This window comes from Notechis scutatus, chromosome Z (assembly GCF_049901735.1).
Source record: "Notechis scutatus isolate UNSWTSFEM ecotype Mainland chromosome Z, rNotScu1.2, whole genome shotgun sequence".
NCBI classification, from domain to species: Eukaryota; Metazoa; Chordata; class Lepidosauria; order Squamata; family Elapidae; genus Notechis; species Notechis scutatus.
The window spans coordinates 86,766,923-86,781,545 of record NC_142025.1 but is presented as its reverse complement, the minus strand read 5'-3'; the positions used below and the strand labels follow the sequence as shown (position 1 = coordinate 86,781,545).

The 14,623-nt window shown below is 36.6% G+C and overlaps 1 protein-coding gene, 1 long non-coding RNA gene and 3 other non-coding genes across 5 annotated transcripts; 2 read left to right on the top strand and 3 right to left on the bottom strand.

The window, feature by feature from the left end:
* Positions 1-2,554: 2,554 nt before the first annotated feature.
* TRNAC-GCA (transfer RNA cysteine (anticodon GCA)) lies at positions 2,555-2,626 on the bottom strand. Its single transcript has one exon. It is a non-coding gene; the product is annotated as a tRNA-Cys (tRNA).
* A 3,126-nt stretch (positions 2,627-5,752) lies between these two features.
* Positions 5,753-7,739, bottom strand: LOC148128960 (uncharacterized). The gene is made up of 2 exons (XR_015745612.1): positions 7,233-7,739; positions 5,753-6,741 (listed from the first exon to the last, which is right to left on the bottom strand). It is a non-coding gene; the product is annotated as an uncharacterized LOC148128960 (long non-coding RNA).
* Positions 7,740-8,020: 281 nt separating this feature from the next.
* On the bottom strand, positions 8,021-8,092 carry TRNAC-GCA (transfer RNA cysteine (anticodon GCA)). Its single transcript has one exon. It is a non-coding gene; the product is annotated as a tRNA-Cys (tRNA).
* Positions 8,093-10,568: 2,476 nt separating this feature from the next.
* Positions 10,569-14,574, top strand: RPL23 (ribosomal protein L23). Its single transcript, XM_026686095.2, has 5 exons — positions 10,569-10,671; positions 11,456-11,539; positions 12,725-12,853; positions 13,845-13,958; positions 14,446-14,574. Exons 1-5 carry the CDS (start codon positions 10,659-10,661, stop codon positions 14,526-14,528), a joined length of 423 nt encoding a protein of 140 aa, XP_026541880.1. The 5' UTR covers positions 10,569-10,658; the 3' UTR covers positions 14,529-14,574.
* Positions 12,521-12,654, top strand: LOC113424433 (small nucleolar RNA SNORA21). The gene has a single exon (XR_003372497.1). It is a non-coding gene; the product is annotated as a small nucleolar RNA SNORA21 (small nucleolar RNA).
* Positions 14,575-14,623: the final 49 nt, after the last annotated feature.

The window sequence follows — 14,623 nt, the reverse complement described above, 5'->3', positions numbered from 1 at the left end:
AAGGGAAAAATATTTGGAGAATCTTAAATGACATTGTCTGACGTTTACATTACCATCATATACATTATCATGTATATCTGAATCAACTATTTCCCTATATATGTTATCTGTTCATATTAGAAGATGCATTTCAATGAAACTGCTATAAACCAATAATCTCAATTCTGTTGTTTTTGTTTTGTGTTTTACTACACCATTCCCTCTTCCCATGGAAATAAATTAGTGGCATAGTCCAGTAGGTTCCATGATATGACAGTGATGTTGATGAGAAGATAAATGCTTGTAGGGTCATTCCTGCTGCTAAGGTCAACAGAGGAAGGGAATAGTGAGAATTATCCTGTTGAAAGAAATATCTTTCTGGGTTCAGTTCCAAGTGGGGAAAAAGAACTGGAAACATGGAGGCTATTTGGAAAGATGGTTTAATGGTGGACAGCAGGACCACATGGCTTGGAGCTCCAAAGTGAAAAAGAAAGGATGATCACATACTTCAAGGTGAGAAGGGAAGGTCAAGAAGGAAAGACCAAGATGCTGAGAGACCCTTATATAACCTCTGTTGGGCCCTACCTTAGTGTTTCCTATTCCTGTGTAAGAAATATATCCCATTGGCTGTCAGACTCTTGGCGGGGCGAGGGGGTGTCTTAGCTAACTTTGTAGGCTTTGTCTGGACCACATGGCTTCACCTGAGTGTTGGCTGATACAATCTTCCCAGGCCAGGTGGTAAGATAGGTAGATCCTTTATTATGTAGAATACTCTGGCCTAGGCCTTAATGGCCCCTTAGCAAAGGTGGGGGGGGTCTGAATTTCTGCTTTTCTGAGTTTCTACTTTACTCTTTAGGGGAAATATTCTGCCTTTTTAATATTTCCCAGGATATTTCATTTTTCTAGGAGAGGGGTGGGTGCTAACTTCCTACAATCCAAAAGTGAAGACAGGTGAAACTGTACAGGTATAAGCTTACCAAAAATCAAAGCTTGAAGAAAATAATGACATGTAAGTGCTCTGTTTTTGCCAAGAAAACTAGACTGTTGTAACCTTTAGATGAATCTAGATGGCAACTCATCCAGAATGTGCCTCTGGGTATTGAGAAAAATCAGAAAACTTTCATAGGTGAAATTTGGAAATGAAATAACTGGACCAAAGTTGCAAGTATAATATGTAAATATTGTGATTCATTTTAGCCTTATGTGACATGATCTCTCTCCTTCCATCTGCAATCAGACTGTTACCATGTTGCTTTTGACTCTAAAGAGCCATGCACAGCAGCATTGTATTTGTGGTCCTTCAAATTTGTATAAGAGGGATAGAGGTGAATCTTTTAGTATGAAGGTCCCTTTGAGTTAGTCCAGCAACCATGCACCAACAGTGTGCAGACAGCTCCCTGCCATGTATCAACATTAGGAACATCTTCTGTGGAAAAATCATTGACCAGTACATTAAAATGGTTATCATGTAGTAGGGCTAGACTACTCTGTTAGCACTACAGTGACAGCTTTCATTCCACATTAAGGGATTTTTCCCACAAACTGAAACAGTACATTGCTGGATGGATATTCCTCCTCCTCTCTCTCCTTCAGAGGAAAGCATTCATTTCCTTTATGAAGAAAAGGAAGAGGAGGAAAATTCTAAATAAAGAGACAGCTTGTAGTGTCTCCTTCGTGAGATTGACCTCTTTCATGATTGTGACATTGCTATAATTATTTTATGTAGCAGATGTAGTCAAAATGAAACCTAGGAGATAAGGAAGTCCTGCAATCAGACCTACCCTTAGTCTTCAATCAATGTGCTGCTTGACCCATCTCTCTACATGCTTTCATCTATTTCGTGATGATGAATTTTATGTGTATGGTCAAAATGGAGCTTAGGAGGAGATTAGACAGGAAACCAAAAGTAAAGAAACTTGTAACTAGACCTATCCTGTTCCTGAAGAAATTCTATGACTAGTGGATATTTTGCCTGCTAGCTGTTTGGGTGTTGAAGCACAAAACAATCAAGCCAACACAATACAAATCATGTGGTCTATCTTGCAATTGTTAGAAATCACAGCTTCCTGATAGATGCAGATGGTGGAATCCTTTGAAATGAAAAAGAGGAGGGCATGGGGAAAGAAGGTCTTTTCCCTCATGTGCTGATTACTGCTTTGCAATTTACCTAGAGAGCTGTTCTTATGGCTTCACAGGAACAACTTAGCACACATATAAGGAATCTCAGTTCGTGCATGTAAACAGTACAGGCACTAAATCGTAGCCAAGAGGAAAGATGATCTGATTATGTAAGTGCTTAATTGCTTCTTTCATTCTTTTCCGATAAAAACATCAGGGAGGCAGAAGGAACAAGAACTGCCTGTCTGGAGGAATTAATTATTTTGACTGCTTAGAAAGGAAGTGGACTTTGAGATGGTTAAAGCTATTAAAATAATATGCATATCTCAGATTTCCAGAGATTGTTATGGAATTTGTACACATTTATTTATATATTATTACTAAATTCTGATTAGTGAGCATTACTGTGCATGTTAAATTTAAGTATTTTTTTTAAAAAAAAAAAAAAAGCACAAGCAGGGGGCACCCGGATTTGAACCAGGGACCTCTTGATCTGCAGTCAAATGCTCTACCACTGAGCTATACCCCCTGTTCTGCTGCAAACATTGTTGTTACAGGTTTTTTTCAAGGGAAGGAAGTGAAACTTAAATGTTCCGTTCAACGGTAGAATTTCTTCGTGTAGTTTCATTATCTGCCCGAAGATCCCTTGTTTTTTCCCCCAAATCAAATACATATTGTAGGGCTTTTTGTTTAGTGACAATAGGAAAGACCCACATAACACAGGATTTGAAATTGTTCCATTTTGACCCAAAGTTGTATATTCTCTCCTTATTTATTGAGCCTACAAATATATGTGGAATATATACTGAGAGAACCTGGACTAGAAACTGGATGAAAAAATACAGGATTAATTATCTGCACTGTGACACTTGTAACACTAAAAATGCAAATGATCCACAAGCACAATAAAACATTAAAATTAAAAAAATGGGACAGTTAGATATAATGAAGATGATGATAGAGCAATCAAGCTTGGAACTGACAAAAATATTGAAGTTGTGGAGACTTCTGCTTTTTAGACTATCAGTAATAAAGTAATCAGCAATCAAGACACAAATTGCAAGCAAAATTTGGAAAAATAACAATGAAGGTGTTGGAAAAGATATGCAGGTATCATGATGTATCTGTCTATAAAGATAAGACTCATGAAGACAAGAGTTTTGCCATGACACTTTATTGAAGCAAAGGTTGGATTTTGAAGACTTGGGATAAAAAGTGTACTGATATTTTGAACTTTGTGTTCCCCAAGACTTCTGAGAATATTGTGAACAGCCAAGAAAATAAACAAATAATCATCAAAGATATCAAATTATTCTCACTCAAGGCACAAAGGACCAGGCTCAATGTCTCTTACTTTATATTATGTGAAGATCTAGTTCCCCAGGAAAGTCTTACGTTGCAAAGGCAAAAGGAGAAAGAAGAGGATCCTTAGGAGGAAAGTAGGACTCACTTATATGGCGATGGGTACACTATTGAAAGACCTGAAAAACTAGGCAAGGATAGATCACTTTGAAGATCTGCACAGATCTGTGCAGTCACAAAGATAAACACCAATTTGTGGAAGTAATTAACCAATCAATTGATCATTCTGACCATTTAGGAAGGGAATAATTTAAAATATAATGTCCCAAGATTGAACTTAAGAACTGGAAATGGATGTTTTGTTTATTGTTTAGTGAAGTTTGTTACACATGGAGTCCTGTGAAGAACACACAGGATTCCTTACAGCAGTGATCCCCAACCTTTTTTACGCCGCGGCCCGGTACCGGCATCAGCTGGGCGCCGCGGCCCGGTAACAGCATCAGCTGGGTGCCGCCATCTTTTTGATGAAAAAGTGCTTCCGGTGACCTCACCGAAGCACTTTTCATCAAAAAGATGGCGGCGCCAGTGCTTTGGTGAGCTTTTCCAGGTAGAAATGGCTTTCTACCCGGAAAAGCTCACCGAGCACTGGCGCCGCCATCTTTTTGATGAAACGTGCTTCCGGTGAGCTTTCTACCGGAAAAGCTCACCGGAAGCGCTTTTTCATAAAAAAAAAGATGGCGGCGCCCAGCAAGCCAGCGGCCCGGTAGGACTTGTTCCGCAGCCCGGGACCGGTCTGCGGACCGGTGGTTGGGGACCCCTGCCTTACAGGATACCGTAGGATTGGGCATTGCATCATAAAAACTGTCTGCAGCCTAGTACTTTGAAGAGGTATTGACTATATAATATTCCCTCCCAGTATAGCAAAGAAATGTGGTGAGAGTTGTAGCCTGATACATATTGAAAGTATGCATTCTGCCACTAAACCTTTCCTGACATCTTAACAAATAAGCCACTTATTACTATCAACATTTTCACTGGTCACAAGCCTAAACTTTGGATCTTTCAAGTATAATTCCTGAGAATTATATATACAGTACACAGAGTTATTGGGGTGAAGGAAGAAAATGAGGAATATTTTAGAACAGGTAGTGGGACAGTGAAAATAATTTTGTACAACTGCCTTTTCATAGTTTTAATACATTTACGCTGGATGATTAGTTTATTGTTCAATGCATCATGTCAGCACAAGAGTCTGAGCTGAGAAATTCATGTTCATTTAATCATGTAAGCATGATTAAATGCAACCTACTTGTCTTTAATTAACAATTGATTTCAATGAAATGTTATTATAGCTAACTTGCTGTTTAATATTTGTTCAGTCAGTACCATTTCTCATTTCACTAATCATTTCCCTTCTCTCTCTTTCCAGATATATATTAAATATTGTACAACAGTAGCATTCTTGATCTTCAAAGTGTCATAGAATTTGCTGTATGAGTTTATCTTCACTTATGGCAGATTCAGAAGTTGTAAATACAGACTGAAAAAATTGACATCGTGTATGAAACATGAAACATTAATTGTTGCCCTAACACTCAAAATGCCACCTTTGTTCTTTTACTAAGAAAGCAAGGATTGTTGTAGCTTCTAGAATAACCTAGTTGATTGAGAGCCATTAGTGGAGTGGAATGAACACTTTCAGCAGCACTTTCTCATCCTGGCACATTTTCAGACTATTATATTCTAAGATTATCCAACCATCAGTATTATAATACTTCTAGATTAATGAAAAGACACATTTGAGGGTGTTTTTTTTTTTTGCATAATCCATATTGTTTACAGATTAAAAGCAGATTGACCAAAATATTACAGTAGAAATATTCTTGATACAGGTTAGAATTAATTAATTAATATAAATTACACAAGAATATTTTCCTCTTCCTCTTCCTTTTCTTTACTCACTGCCACTTTTTATAGTCCAATGATCTCTTTAGAATATTTTTTCTTGTAAAAGTATGCAGAAACTATTTTATTTCTGTGCTTTTTTCAATTGTCTCTTTACCCTGTACAGACTTGAGACAATATGCAAATCTAAACAAAAATACAATACTATAGGGCAAAATGAAAAAAAAGTGTGTGAAGCCGCCTCCCCTCCCCCAAAGAATGAAATGTTTTGAGGAATATTTAAAAAGACAGATTATTATATTTCCCTAAATAAGAAATGGAGAAACATGTTTTTTTAGAGGCAGGAAACAGACTGTTTTTCTTAATAGCCCCCAGCGGATATTTTGTGCCCATTAAGAAAGATTGCACCAGCCCAGAGCAGTCCAAAGCCCCTTCACTGCACCATTCCCAGACCAGTCTTAATTTCAACCACACTTAGTTCAGACAAGTACATAGGATTTGTATTTCCTCTTTTGCTTATAGAGCCAGCTATAACCCCTACATGATCCATAGGAATCTTGGCAACAGCCAATAGAATACATGTTCTTGCACAGAAAGAGGAAGCTCAAGTGCAAAGCCCAATGAAAGTATAAAAAACTTCCACTCCATTTTGGTCAGCTTCCCATGTGGTTCTACTTCATCAATAAACCATCTTTCCAATCAGCCTCCCTGTTTCCAGAATCTTTCTCCCCACTTGGAACTGAACCGGGATATTTCTTTCCACACAAGCAATCCAGAGAAAAAAATCAATTGAACAATTGAATTTTAAATTTCAATTTAACTAACAATCTAAAAGATAAAAGAATTATCATTCACTGCACAGAGGAAGTTTTACTACCAGTAACTAGCAGTTTGGAAGACTTTATTTGCATAAACCATATTGTTTTTCAGAGCATAGGCAGATTGAGAAAAAACTTTCTTTGCTTTCACCTGTTCCAGAGGTGCTTTTTCAGGAGGCAACTGGAATTGTTTTTTCTTTTAAAGAAGTTTCACTTCTCATCCAAGAAGCATCTTCAGTTTTGATAGGATAGTGGGGAATGGGAAGATTTATATTCCTTGCAGCCAGCTAGTAATTTGCATCCTTTAGAGAGTCATTGAAGCACTTGGAGGTTTATCTGTGTCCTCAGGGTCCTCTGAATAGTGCTCCTGGTTCTTGTAGTCTGCAATTTTTCCTCTGCAAATTTCACCTCAACATTAAAAGCCAACTTCTTTTTGAAGTGTCTGCACACACAATCCCTCTTGAGTTGATCATCAAGTTCCTTTTTTGTGTTTCTGCTCAGCACTTCTCATCTTTATTAGCAAAGCATCTTTTAGAAAAGCATCCTCTGTCTTTCTCTGGGCCGAGGACTGTTGCAGCTAGAATGGCATACAAAGGACCGCTCTACAGAAATGCTAGTGCTGCACAAAAACATATCATACTACTTCAGTGACTCAATATTAGTATTATTCTTTACAAATACTCTTTAACAACTTTTTATTTAGTTTGAAGTAACCATTTGAAGTTACAACAGCAGTGAAAAAAATGACATGACCATTTTTCAGTTATGACTGTTGCAGCATACCCATGGTCACATTATCAAAATTTGGATGCTTGGCAATTGGCTCATATTTATGATGGTTGCAGTGTTCCAGGATTATGCGATCATCTTTTATGTCCTGAAAGTCAATAGGGAAACCAGATTCACTTTACAACCTTATTACTAATTTAACAGCTACAGTGATTCACTTAACCACTGTGGCAATATCATAAAATGGAGGCCAAATTCAGTTTTCAACTGTCTCACTTAACAACAGAAATTTGGGCTCAGTTATGGTCATATGTCAAGAAATGTCTATCATTATAAATTAAACTGCATGTAATTGTTAAATTTTAAAATACACATATATACCTTGACCAAATCCCTCTTGTTCCTTTAATATCTTTTCAGACTTAAATTTTTTTTAAAAAATGTAGGTCAGGAGCTACCACTCCAAAACCATATCTCATAATCGGGAAGGAGGACAAGCAGAACAATTATAAGGTTTCTCCCTGGTGGAGAAGGAGCGTCCCAAGTCCTCAATCTTTGGCGAGACGACGACGACGCTGCTCTCCGAGTCACGCGGCGTGCCTGCCAGTTGCCCAGCCGCCTGGACTGGATCGGCCAATCGTTGCCCGCGGAGCACGAGGCAGCCCGATGCTTCGGAAGCGAGTCGCGAGGCCGTCCGCTCGAGCCCTCTTGGTTTACAACGGTGTTTCACAACCCGAGAAATTTTAAAATGTCTTCTGTACTTCAACTCCCAGAATCCTCCCGCCATGTTGAGTGTGGTATTCCACACATCATACGATTGTTCAGGTTGAAAAACGCCGATACGTAATTCGTTTAGCGGCGCTGACTTTATCCTTAACATGACAGAACCGCACGTCGGGTCTTTTGCATATGGATTAGTGATATTGAGATATATAGATCCTGGAGATTTGTAATTGTGTTAATTAAAAATGATTTGTTCGAGTTTGATTGGTCGCTTTAAAGAATTTAGAGCTGTACGTATACGGTGCTGCCGAGATTCCTGGTGTGCAATTTGCGTAAATTAGCTTCATGGAATTTATATTAAAAATTGTTATATATTTTATAAATAGCTTCTGCGTTATTCCTAAATTATGGTTGGTGAATTTGGTTTGAATAAAAATTATTTTTTGAGGGGGCACCCGGATTTGAACCAGGGACCTCTTGATCTGCAGTCAAATGCTCTGCCACTGAGCTATACCCCCTTGGCTTGGTTTTTTTTTTTTTTTGGTTGCTACCATTTCTCTTCAAAGGAAGGAAAATAAATTATATCCCTCTTTTTTTTTAAACACAGGAAGATTTTTGAATCCTATTAATTAGTGTTTCGGAACAATCTGCACGTTAACATAAACAGTTTATTTTGGCGTTTGCCTTTTCAGTCCGAAAAATCCTTGCTTTCACTTTGGTCACTAATATATAGAATTAATTTTGTTTATTAATGCTTAGTGATGATAGGAAAAACTCATACATTTTAGTATTTAAAATATGTTTGATTTTTGACTATTTGACCAACAGGAAAGACAAACATTAAAACTGTAATTTCTTGAGACTGAATCTGAGAACTTGTACCGGTTGATGGATTGAAAACTCATTACCCCTCCTAAAAGGAGGGCATAGGATTCCATATGGGATTCCACATTATATTGTAAAAATAATCTATAGCCTGATGCTCTGAAGACATATTAGTTTTAGTATCCTCCACCAGCAAATGGAAATTATGGATGGAGATGATGGGAAGTGTAGTCCAACATACATAGAAAGTATGGGCTTTGGCAGTCTTATAACAATCAGTAACACACTTATTGCAATTTACATCTTCATTATAACAGAATAATAGACCTTGGAAGGGACCTTGGAGGTTTTCTAGTCCAACCCACTGCTCAAGCAAGAGACCCTATACCATTTCAGACAAACGGATGTCCAGTCTCTTTTTAAAAGCCTCCAGTGATGGGAGCACCCACAATGTGTGAAGCAAACCAATGCACTTTTACAAGACATTTCTCCTTAGTTCTAGATTGCTTCTCTCCTTGATTAGTGTCCATCCATTGCTTCTTGTCTTACCTTCAGGTGCTTTGAAGAATAGGTTGCCCCCCTTTTATTCGTGGCAGCATCATTCTTCATATGTTCTAGTTTCCAGCACCCTAATCACCTTGTTGCTGCTTTCTGAACTCATTCCAGAGTCCCAACATCTTTTTCATGTTGTGGTGACCACAACTGGATGCAGTATTCTCATGTGATCTTACCAAAGTCTTATAAAGCAGTACTAAGTGTTCTACCTTATGAGTCTTGACGAATGTATCTTTTTCTTTATGTATACAGAGAGCATTTGCACCAAGACAAATTCCTTGTGTGTCCAATCACACTTGGCCAATAAAAAGAATTCTAATTCTAAAAAGAATTCTAATTCTTTACATGATCTTGATTCCATCCTTCTGTTAATGCAGCCTAGGATAGCATCAGCTTTTTTGGCAGCTGCAGCACACTAGCTCATATTAAGTGGTTGTCTACTAGGACTCCAAGTAACTCCCTCTCGCAGTTACTTCTATTGAGTGATGTTTCACCTAATCTCTACCTGTCATTTGGTTTTTCTTGCCTAAGTGTAAAACCTTACTTTTCTCTACATTGAATTTTATTTTATTAGATAGGGCCCAGTATTCAAGTCTGTCAAGATCCATGTGGATCTTGAGCCTATCTTCTGGGTTGTTGGCTATTTCTGCCAGCTTATCTGCAGATTTGATAAGTTCCCCTTCTATTATCTCATCTACACAGTCAAGATCCTCTTCAGATGCTTCTATAAATCATTTAAAAACATTAGCCTCAAATCCTCCTCAAATTTTCAAGTGTAGTCCTGAGAACATTATATATTTGTACAGCTATTGTTGAATGGTGTAAGAAAAAAAAGAAAAATAATAGAACAGATAATGAAAAGCTAAAAATTATTGTACAACTGCATTTTCATAATATACTGAACTATAAATTAATCACGTTTAGCTTATTTTGTTATACTAATTTATCCTAATTAGTTAATCTTTCAGTATATCAAGTCAACTCAAGAGTATGAGCTGAGCCAATGCAATCTATGTTCCAAGCAGCAGTTTGATCTCATGCCTAAATTGCTGTTCAAATTTTGGTCAACACTTCAGTTAATCTGCCTTATGTTTTCCTGTTCCTCATTTCACTTTCAAAATATTAAATTTTGTACAACAGTAGTACTGTTGATTTTCAAGCTGTCAAGAGTGTTTCCTATATTTTTGCAAAATATTAGCCTAACTACTCTTTTTGTCACTATAAATAGTAATTAGAATTAAACCCGTACCTGTTTAGGACTTTATCAGGATTCGAATAATTAAGATTCAATATTTTAAAATGACCGACTCAGTTTGAATATTCTGTTTAAAATAAAACTCGATTGCAAGGAACTGTTTTCTGTTTAAAATAAAACTCGATTGCAAGGAACTACAGGTATAGAATCGCCTATACGGGAGATGGACGACTAATTAAAAGTACTTAAAGAGGGCGTTTCTTTGAATAAATACATATTTAAACTACAAAGTCAAACAAGAAAAAAAAAGATGCCTAAAGCCCTCTGATTAAATTCACCTTTAACAGTATATTACTTTAGCATTAAAAAAAAAAGTAGGGCTATTTTTATATCCGTTTCCGGTATCACGTGAGAAGGTCGTCTCACGTGACATGGGACTTTGAAAACGTATTAGTTATCCCGGCAAGCCTTGCGTTTTCTTTCTTTTTTTTCTCAGCCTCCTGAGCAAGATGTCCAAGCGAGGTAAGGCCTGTTAAACCGCGAGATGGTCTGGAAGGGAATCCTTCTTCATCGCTCTAGTTTGGGAAGATATTACAGTCTCTCTGTCGGGCATTATTGATGGGTGAAAGTTAGGTTTCTGACGAGATGAATATTTTCGACCATCCAGTTCAAAAACAATATTTTTTTGGTTCGTGGGGTTTGAGGAAACCATTGAGGTAGGGCGGGAAGGTGAGAACTTAATTGGAAAGCAGTACACTTGTAACTTCAGCTGCTTTAGTAGGATTTTACTATATAATATTTGCGACACAATCTTTTCCAGACCTCGTACTCGATATTGGCCTATCATCGTCCTCTGCTTTATTTCTATTGTAGTTCTGTAGATTAGTATTTCACAACTAGAAACTTTTAAGATATTTTGAGATCCCCAACCAGCATACATCTTAAAGTTGCCACGGTTGAGAAACCCTGCCTTAGATATTTGAGAGGACAAAATGAATTATTGCTTCTCCCATTTGGGTGATGAGGGAAATGCAAATCTCCCCCTTTTTTTAACCACAGTATGGAGATCGGAGAGGCTTCATAGATCAATAGAGTAATTACTTAGCTACCAGTAATAGGGGTTTTCAAACTATTAGAACAGCAATTAACACAAAGTGTGAACGTTGTGTAAGTATATGGAAAACAGTGATTTCTTAGGGAAAATTTACCTGATTTTAAGACTCAAACAATCAAAAAAAGGTGATAAGTATTGGCATATTTTTATTGCTTTAATGAAGAAACAATTCATCCAATTTCTTTTTAATAGGACGTGGTGGTTCCTCTGGTGCGAAATTTCGCATTTCACTTGGACTCCCAGTGGGAGCTGTGATCAACTGTGCAGATAATACAGGTATGTCTTGATTGGGTTAATTTGAATAAATAGTTCTGGATAGCAAGTCTGGGGGTTTTCTTACAACACTTTTAAACTGATCCTTAGCCAAAAGGGCTCCCAAGAACAGCTTACAGATAACAAGGTTCAGACTTTTTCAATACCTTGATAAGGCAACATAATCAGTCCTGAAGTAAGTTGGAAAATGCTAGTTCTAAGGTCTCCTTAATGTTGGATTGGTAAATATTTAAGCTTTACAGACAATTGCAATATTCATGGTAGGAAATCATATATAATGTTTCCTCTACTTTTGGATCATGGGAGGTATTTCTAGAATTGGATGGAGCTTCGGTTTGTCCATCATGAAACACCCTAGGTGGTGAACAATGTATTACATAAATGAAGAAACATCCTTTAGTTCAATTATTTATTGCAAAAATCTAGATCAATAAATATTTTTCTTAGATTTAGATAATTTTTGTAGATTATTTTTTACTCTCCATAGAATGAAAATAATCCAGAATGTGGTTGAAATTTGGGCTGGATGATATTTGGGTGCTTTATTCTAGTGGAAGTGGAAAATATACAAGCTAGTATTTGTGAGAGTTAATTTCTTATACTGAGGAAAGGGTACTAGTTATGAAAACAACAAACCCGCAAACTGCTATCTTTACAAGAAGTGAGGCAAGCAGCCTTCTACATAAAAAGAGTGAGAAAGTTTGATTATGACAGCATAGTAACGTAACAAATAAAGCAGGCAGGAGTTTTGCCATTTTAAAATTGCCATATATGTTGAAAGTAGAGTACTCACTTGAATTACTTCCCTTCTAATATATATTAAAGCATTTAATTCCCTGAATTAACTTTTTGCAGTTCAGAATCTAAGGAGAGAACTCTATCCCTATCCAGTTCAGCTGAAAAAAAAAATCCTAGTAAGTTCAGTTGTGAGCCATAACAGTCATGCTAAAAGAACAAGTGATGCATACTAGAAGCAATGAGTTTTCCCTCCAAAAAGCACTTGTTGGGTCTGTTTTCCGATGGCCCAGGGAGTTGTCATGGAAGGGTAAAGAAACAGCATTACTTTTGGGTGAGGTTGCAGCTTGTGCTGTTTTTCCTCAATCGGTAATGCAACAAAAATTTTGAGAAGTCTTTTATATCTTTGATACAAAGTTTTTGTTAACAGCAGTAACTCCCTTTTTTCCACAGGAGCCAAGAATCTGTACATAATATCAGTGAAAGGAATTAAGGGGCGTTTGAATAGACTGCCAGCTGCAGGTGTGGGGGACATGGTAATGGCTACTGTCAAGAAAGGCAAGCCAGAGCTGAGAAAGAAGGGTGAGTGATGGAATAAACAAGATGTATTGGTCTTGTTTATATTACTTTGGGACTGTAAGTGAAAAGTACTTGGAAGAAACTACAGTTATGATCTAATGATTATTTATCCAACATTTTCAACATTAGAAGGAATTAGAAGTAAGAGGGTTGGATGCAGTGATCCTTGTGATATATTGATGAGATCTATATTAGTTGTAAATTAACTATAAAGTGTTTTTGCCCAAAATGATTTAACATTGGATGGAATCTAGTTTGGGTTTATTTTAAATTAATTTATGAATTGGGTTGTGTTTTCATCTTCTGAATTCATATATTCTGGAAAAACATTTTTCCTTTGGGAAAATCAATTTAGGCTAATGTATCTAGTTTGGGTTATATTTTAGAAGAGTTCATTAATTTAGGACAGAACAGAATATAATTTTATGCCAGAAATACTGAAAGTGATGCATATGTATTCCATCTATATTCTTCAAACAATAACTCCCAGAGTTTCCAGAATATGGGGGCTGACTGAGCTGTAATCCATAACAAAGTTACTAGATAAGGAAAGACTATTCTGTTTTCCAATTTCCTCAAAATATGAATGTTTTATAGTAAAGTAAAATTGTATACTTTAAAGTTCTGTATTAGAAATCTTGTATGAGCACCAGAACCATACCAGAGGCTTAAGAGATGATCTCGCTAGAGCAGAGTATTTTTGAAGTGCTATTAATTAAATGGTGTAAGCACATGATTACTGTAACTGTTGCTGATACCAGTAAGTCATACAGAATTTAATACTACTTGGAGCATGTTTTCATTCTAATTTTTCTGACATATATACATTTAGGGTTTTACATTTTATATTCTATGCTGCCATGACCGGCATTTTAATAAGGTTGATTGATTGTTTTCAGTTGCGGAATTTTATTTTATAATAACTCTAAAACCAATGCTTGATTTCAGATTCAGGTGTTGCATACTAAACTACTGATTTTTAACTTTTTCATAGTACATCCAGCAGTTGTGATTCGTCAACGGAAATCATACAGGAGAAAAGATGGGGTATTCTTGTATTTTGAAGACAATGCAGGAGTGATAGTAAACAACAAAGGAGAAATGAAAGGTATTGTTGCTGAAGGGATCAAAAAATTAAAAAGAATACCATATTTTGCTTCTTGCAAAAATATTCAGTCTGTATTAATGGTTTATTCTAGTGAGCTACAGAATTGTAATTCACAGTGAAGCTAGTCCTTCTCTGGAGTGGTCTCATTGCTATAGAATGATTTGTTAAAATGTCCTGGGCACTCATTACAGTTTTACAAAACCAGCTAATAAAGAGAAGACGCAAGCAACAAAGAAAAAAGTGTAGAAAAAATAAAAAATAGAAGTTTACAATTTATTTTGCAGCAAACCATTAAGTACAACATTTCTTTATGATTGTAGTAACCCTTCATTTTCGATGTTCTGTGATCAAATGAATTTTTATGTTCCATGCAAAAAAAGACAATAAGGAATTTCCAATTGATCATAAGTGTAGATATTTGTTTTTATGATGGTGTTGGGCTGCTGCTGCTAAGTAATATTTCTGATTTATTCTTTATTTGTTCCAGGCTCTGCTATAACAGGCCCTGTTGCCAAGGAGTGTGCAGATCTATGGCCCAGAATTGCATCCAATGCTGGCAGTATCGCATAAATATATTTGCTCTTTGTAAAAAATCAAATAAAAGTGATTGGCTCAAGGTTTTGTGATATGAATGTTTTCCATATAGGGAAGGAAAGAAACAGACG

Excerpts from the sequence above, each read along its gene's own strand:
- RPL23 (XM_026686095.2), top strand. Across the intron at positions 11,540-12,724 it reads CAACTGTGCAGATAATACAG|GAGCCAAGAATCTGTACATA; the intron begins GTATGTCTTGAT and ends TTTTTTCCACAG. Across the intron at positions 13,959-14,445 it reads CAACAAAGGAGAAATGAAAG|GCTCTGCTATAACAGGCCCT; the intron begins GTATTGTTGCTG and ends TATTTGTTCCAG.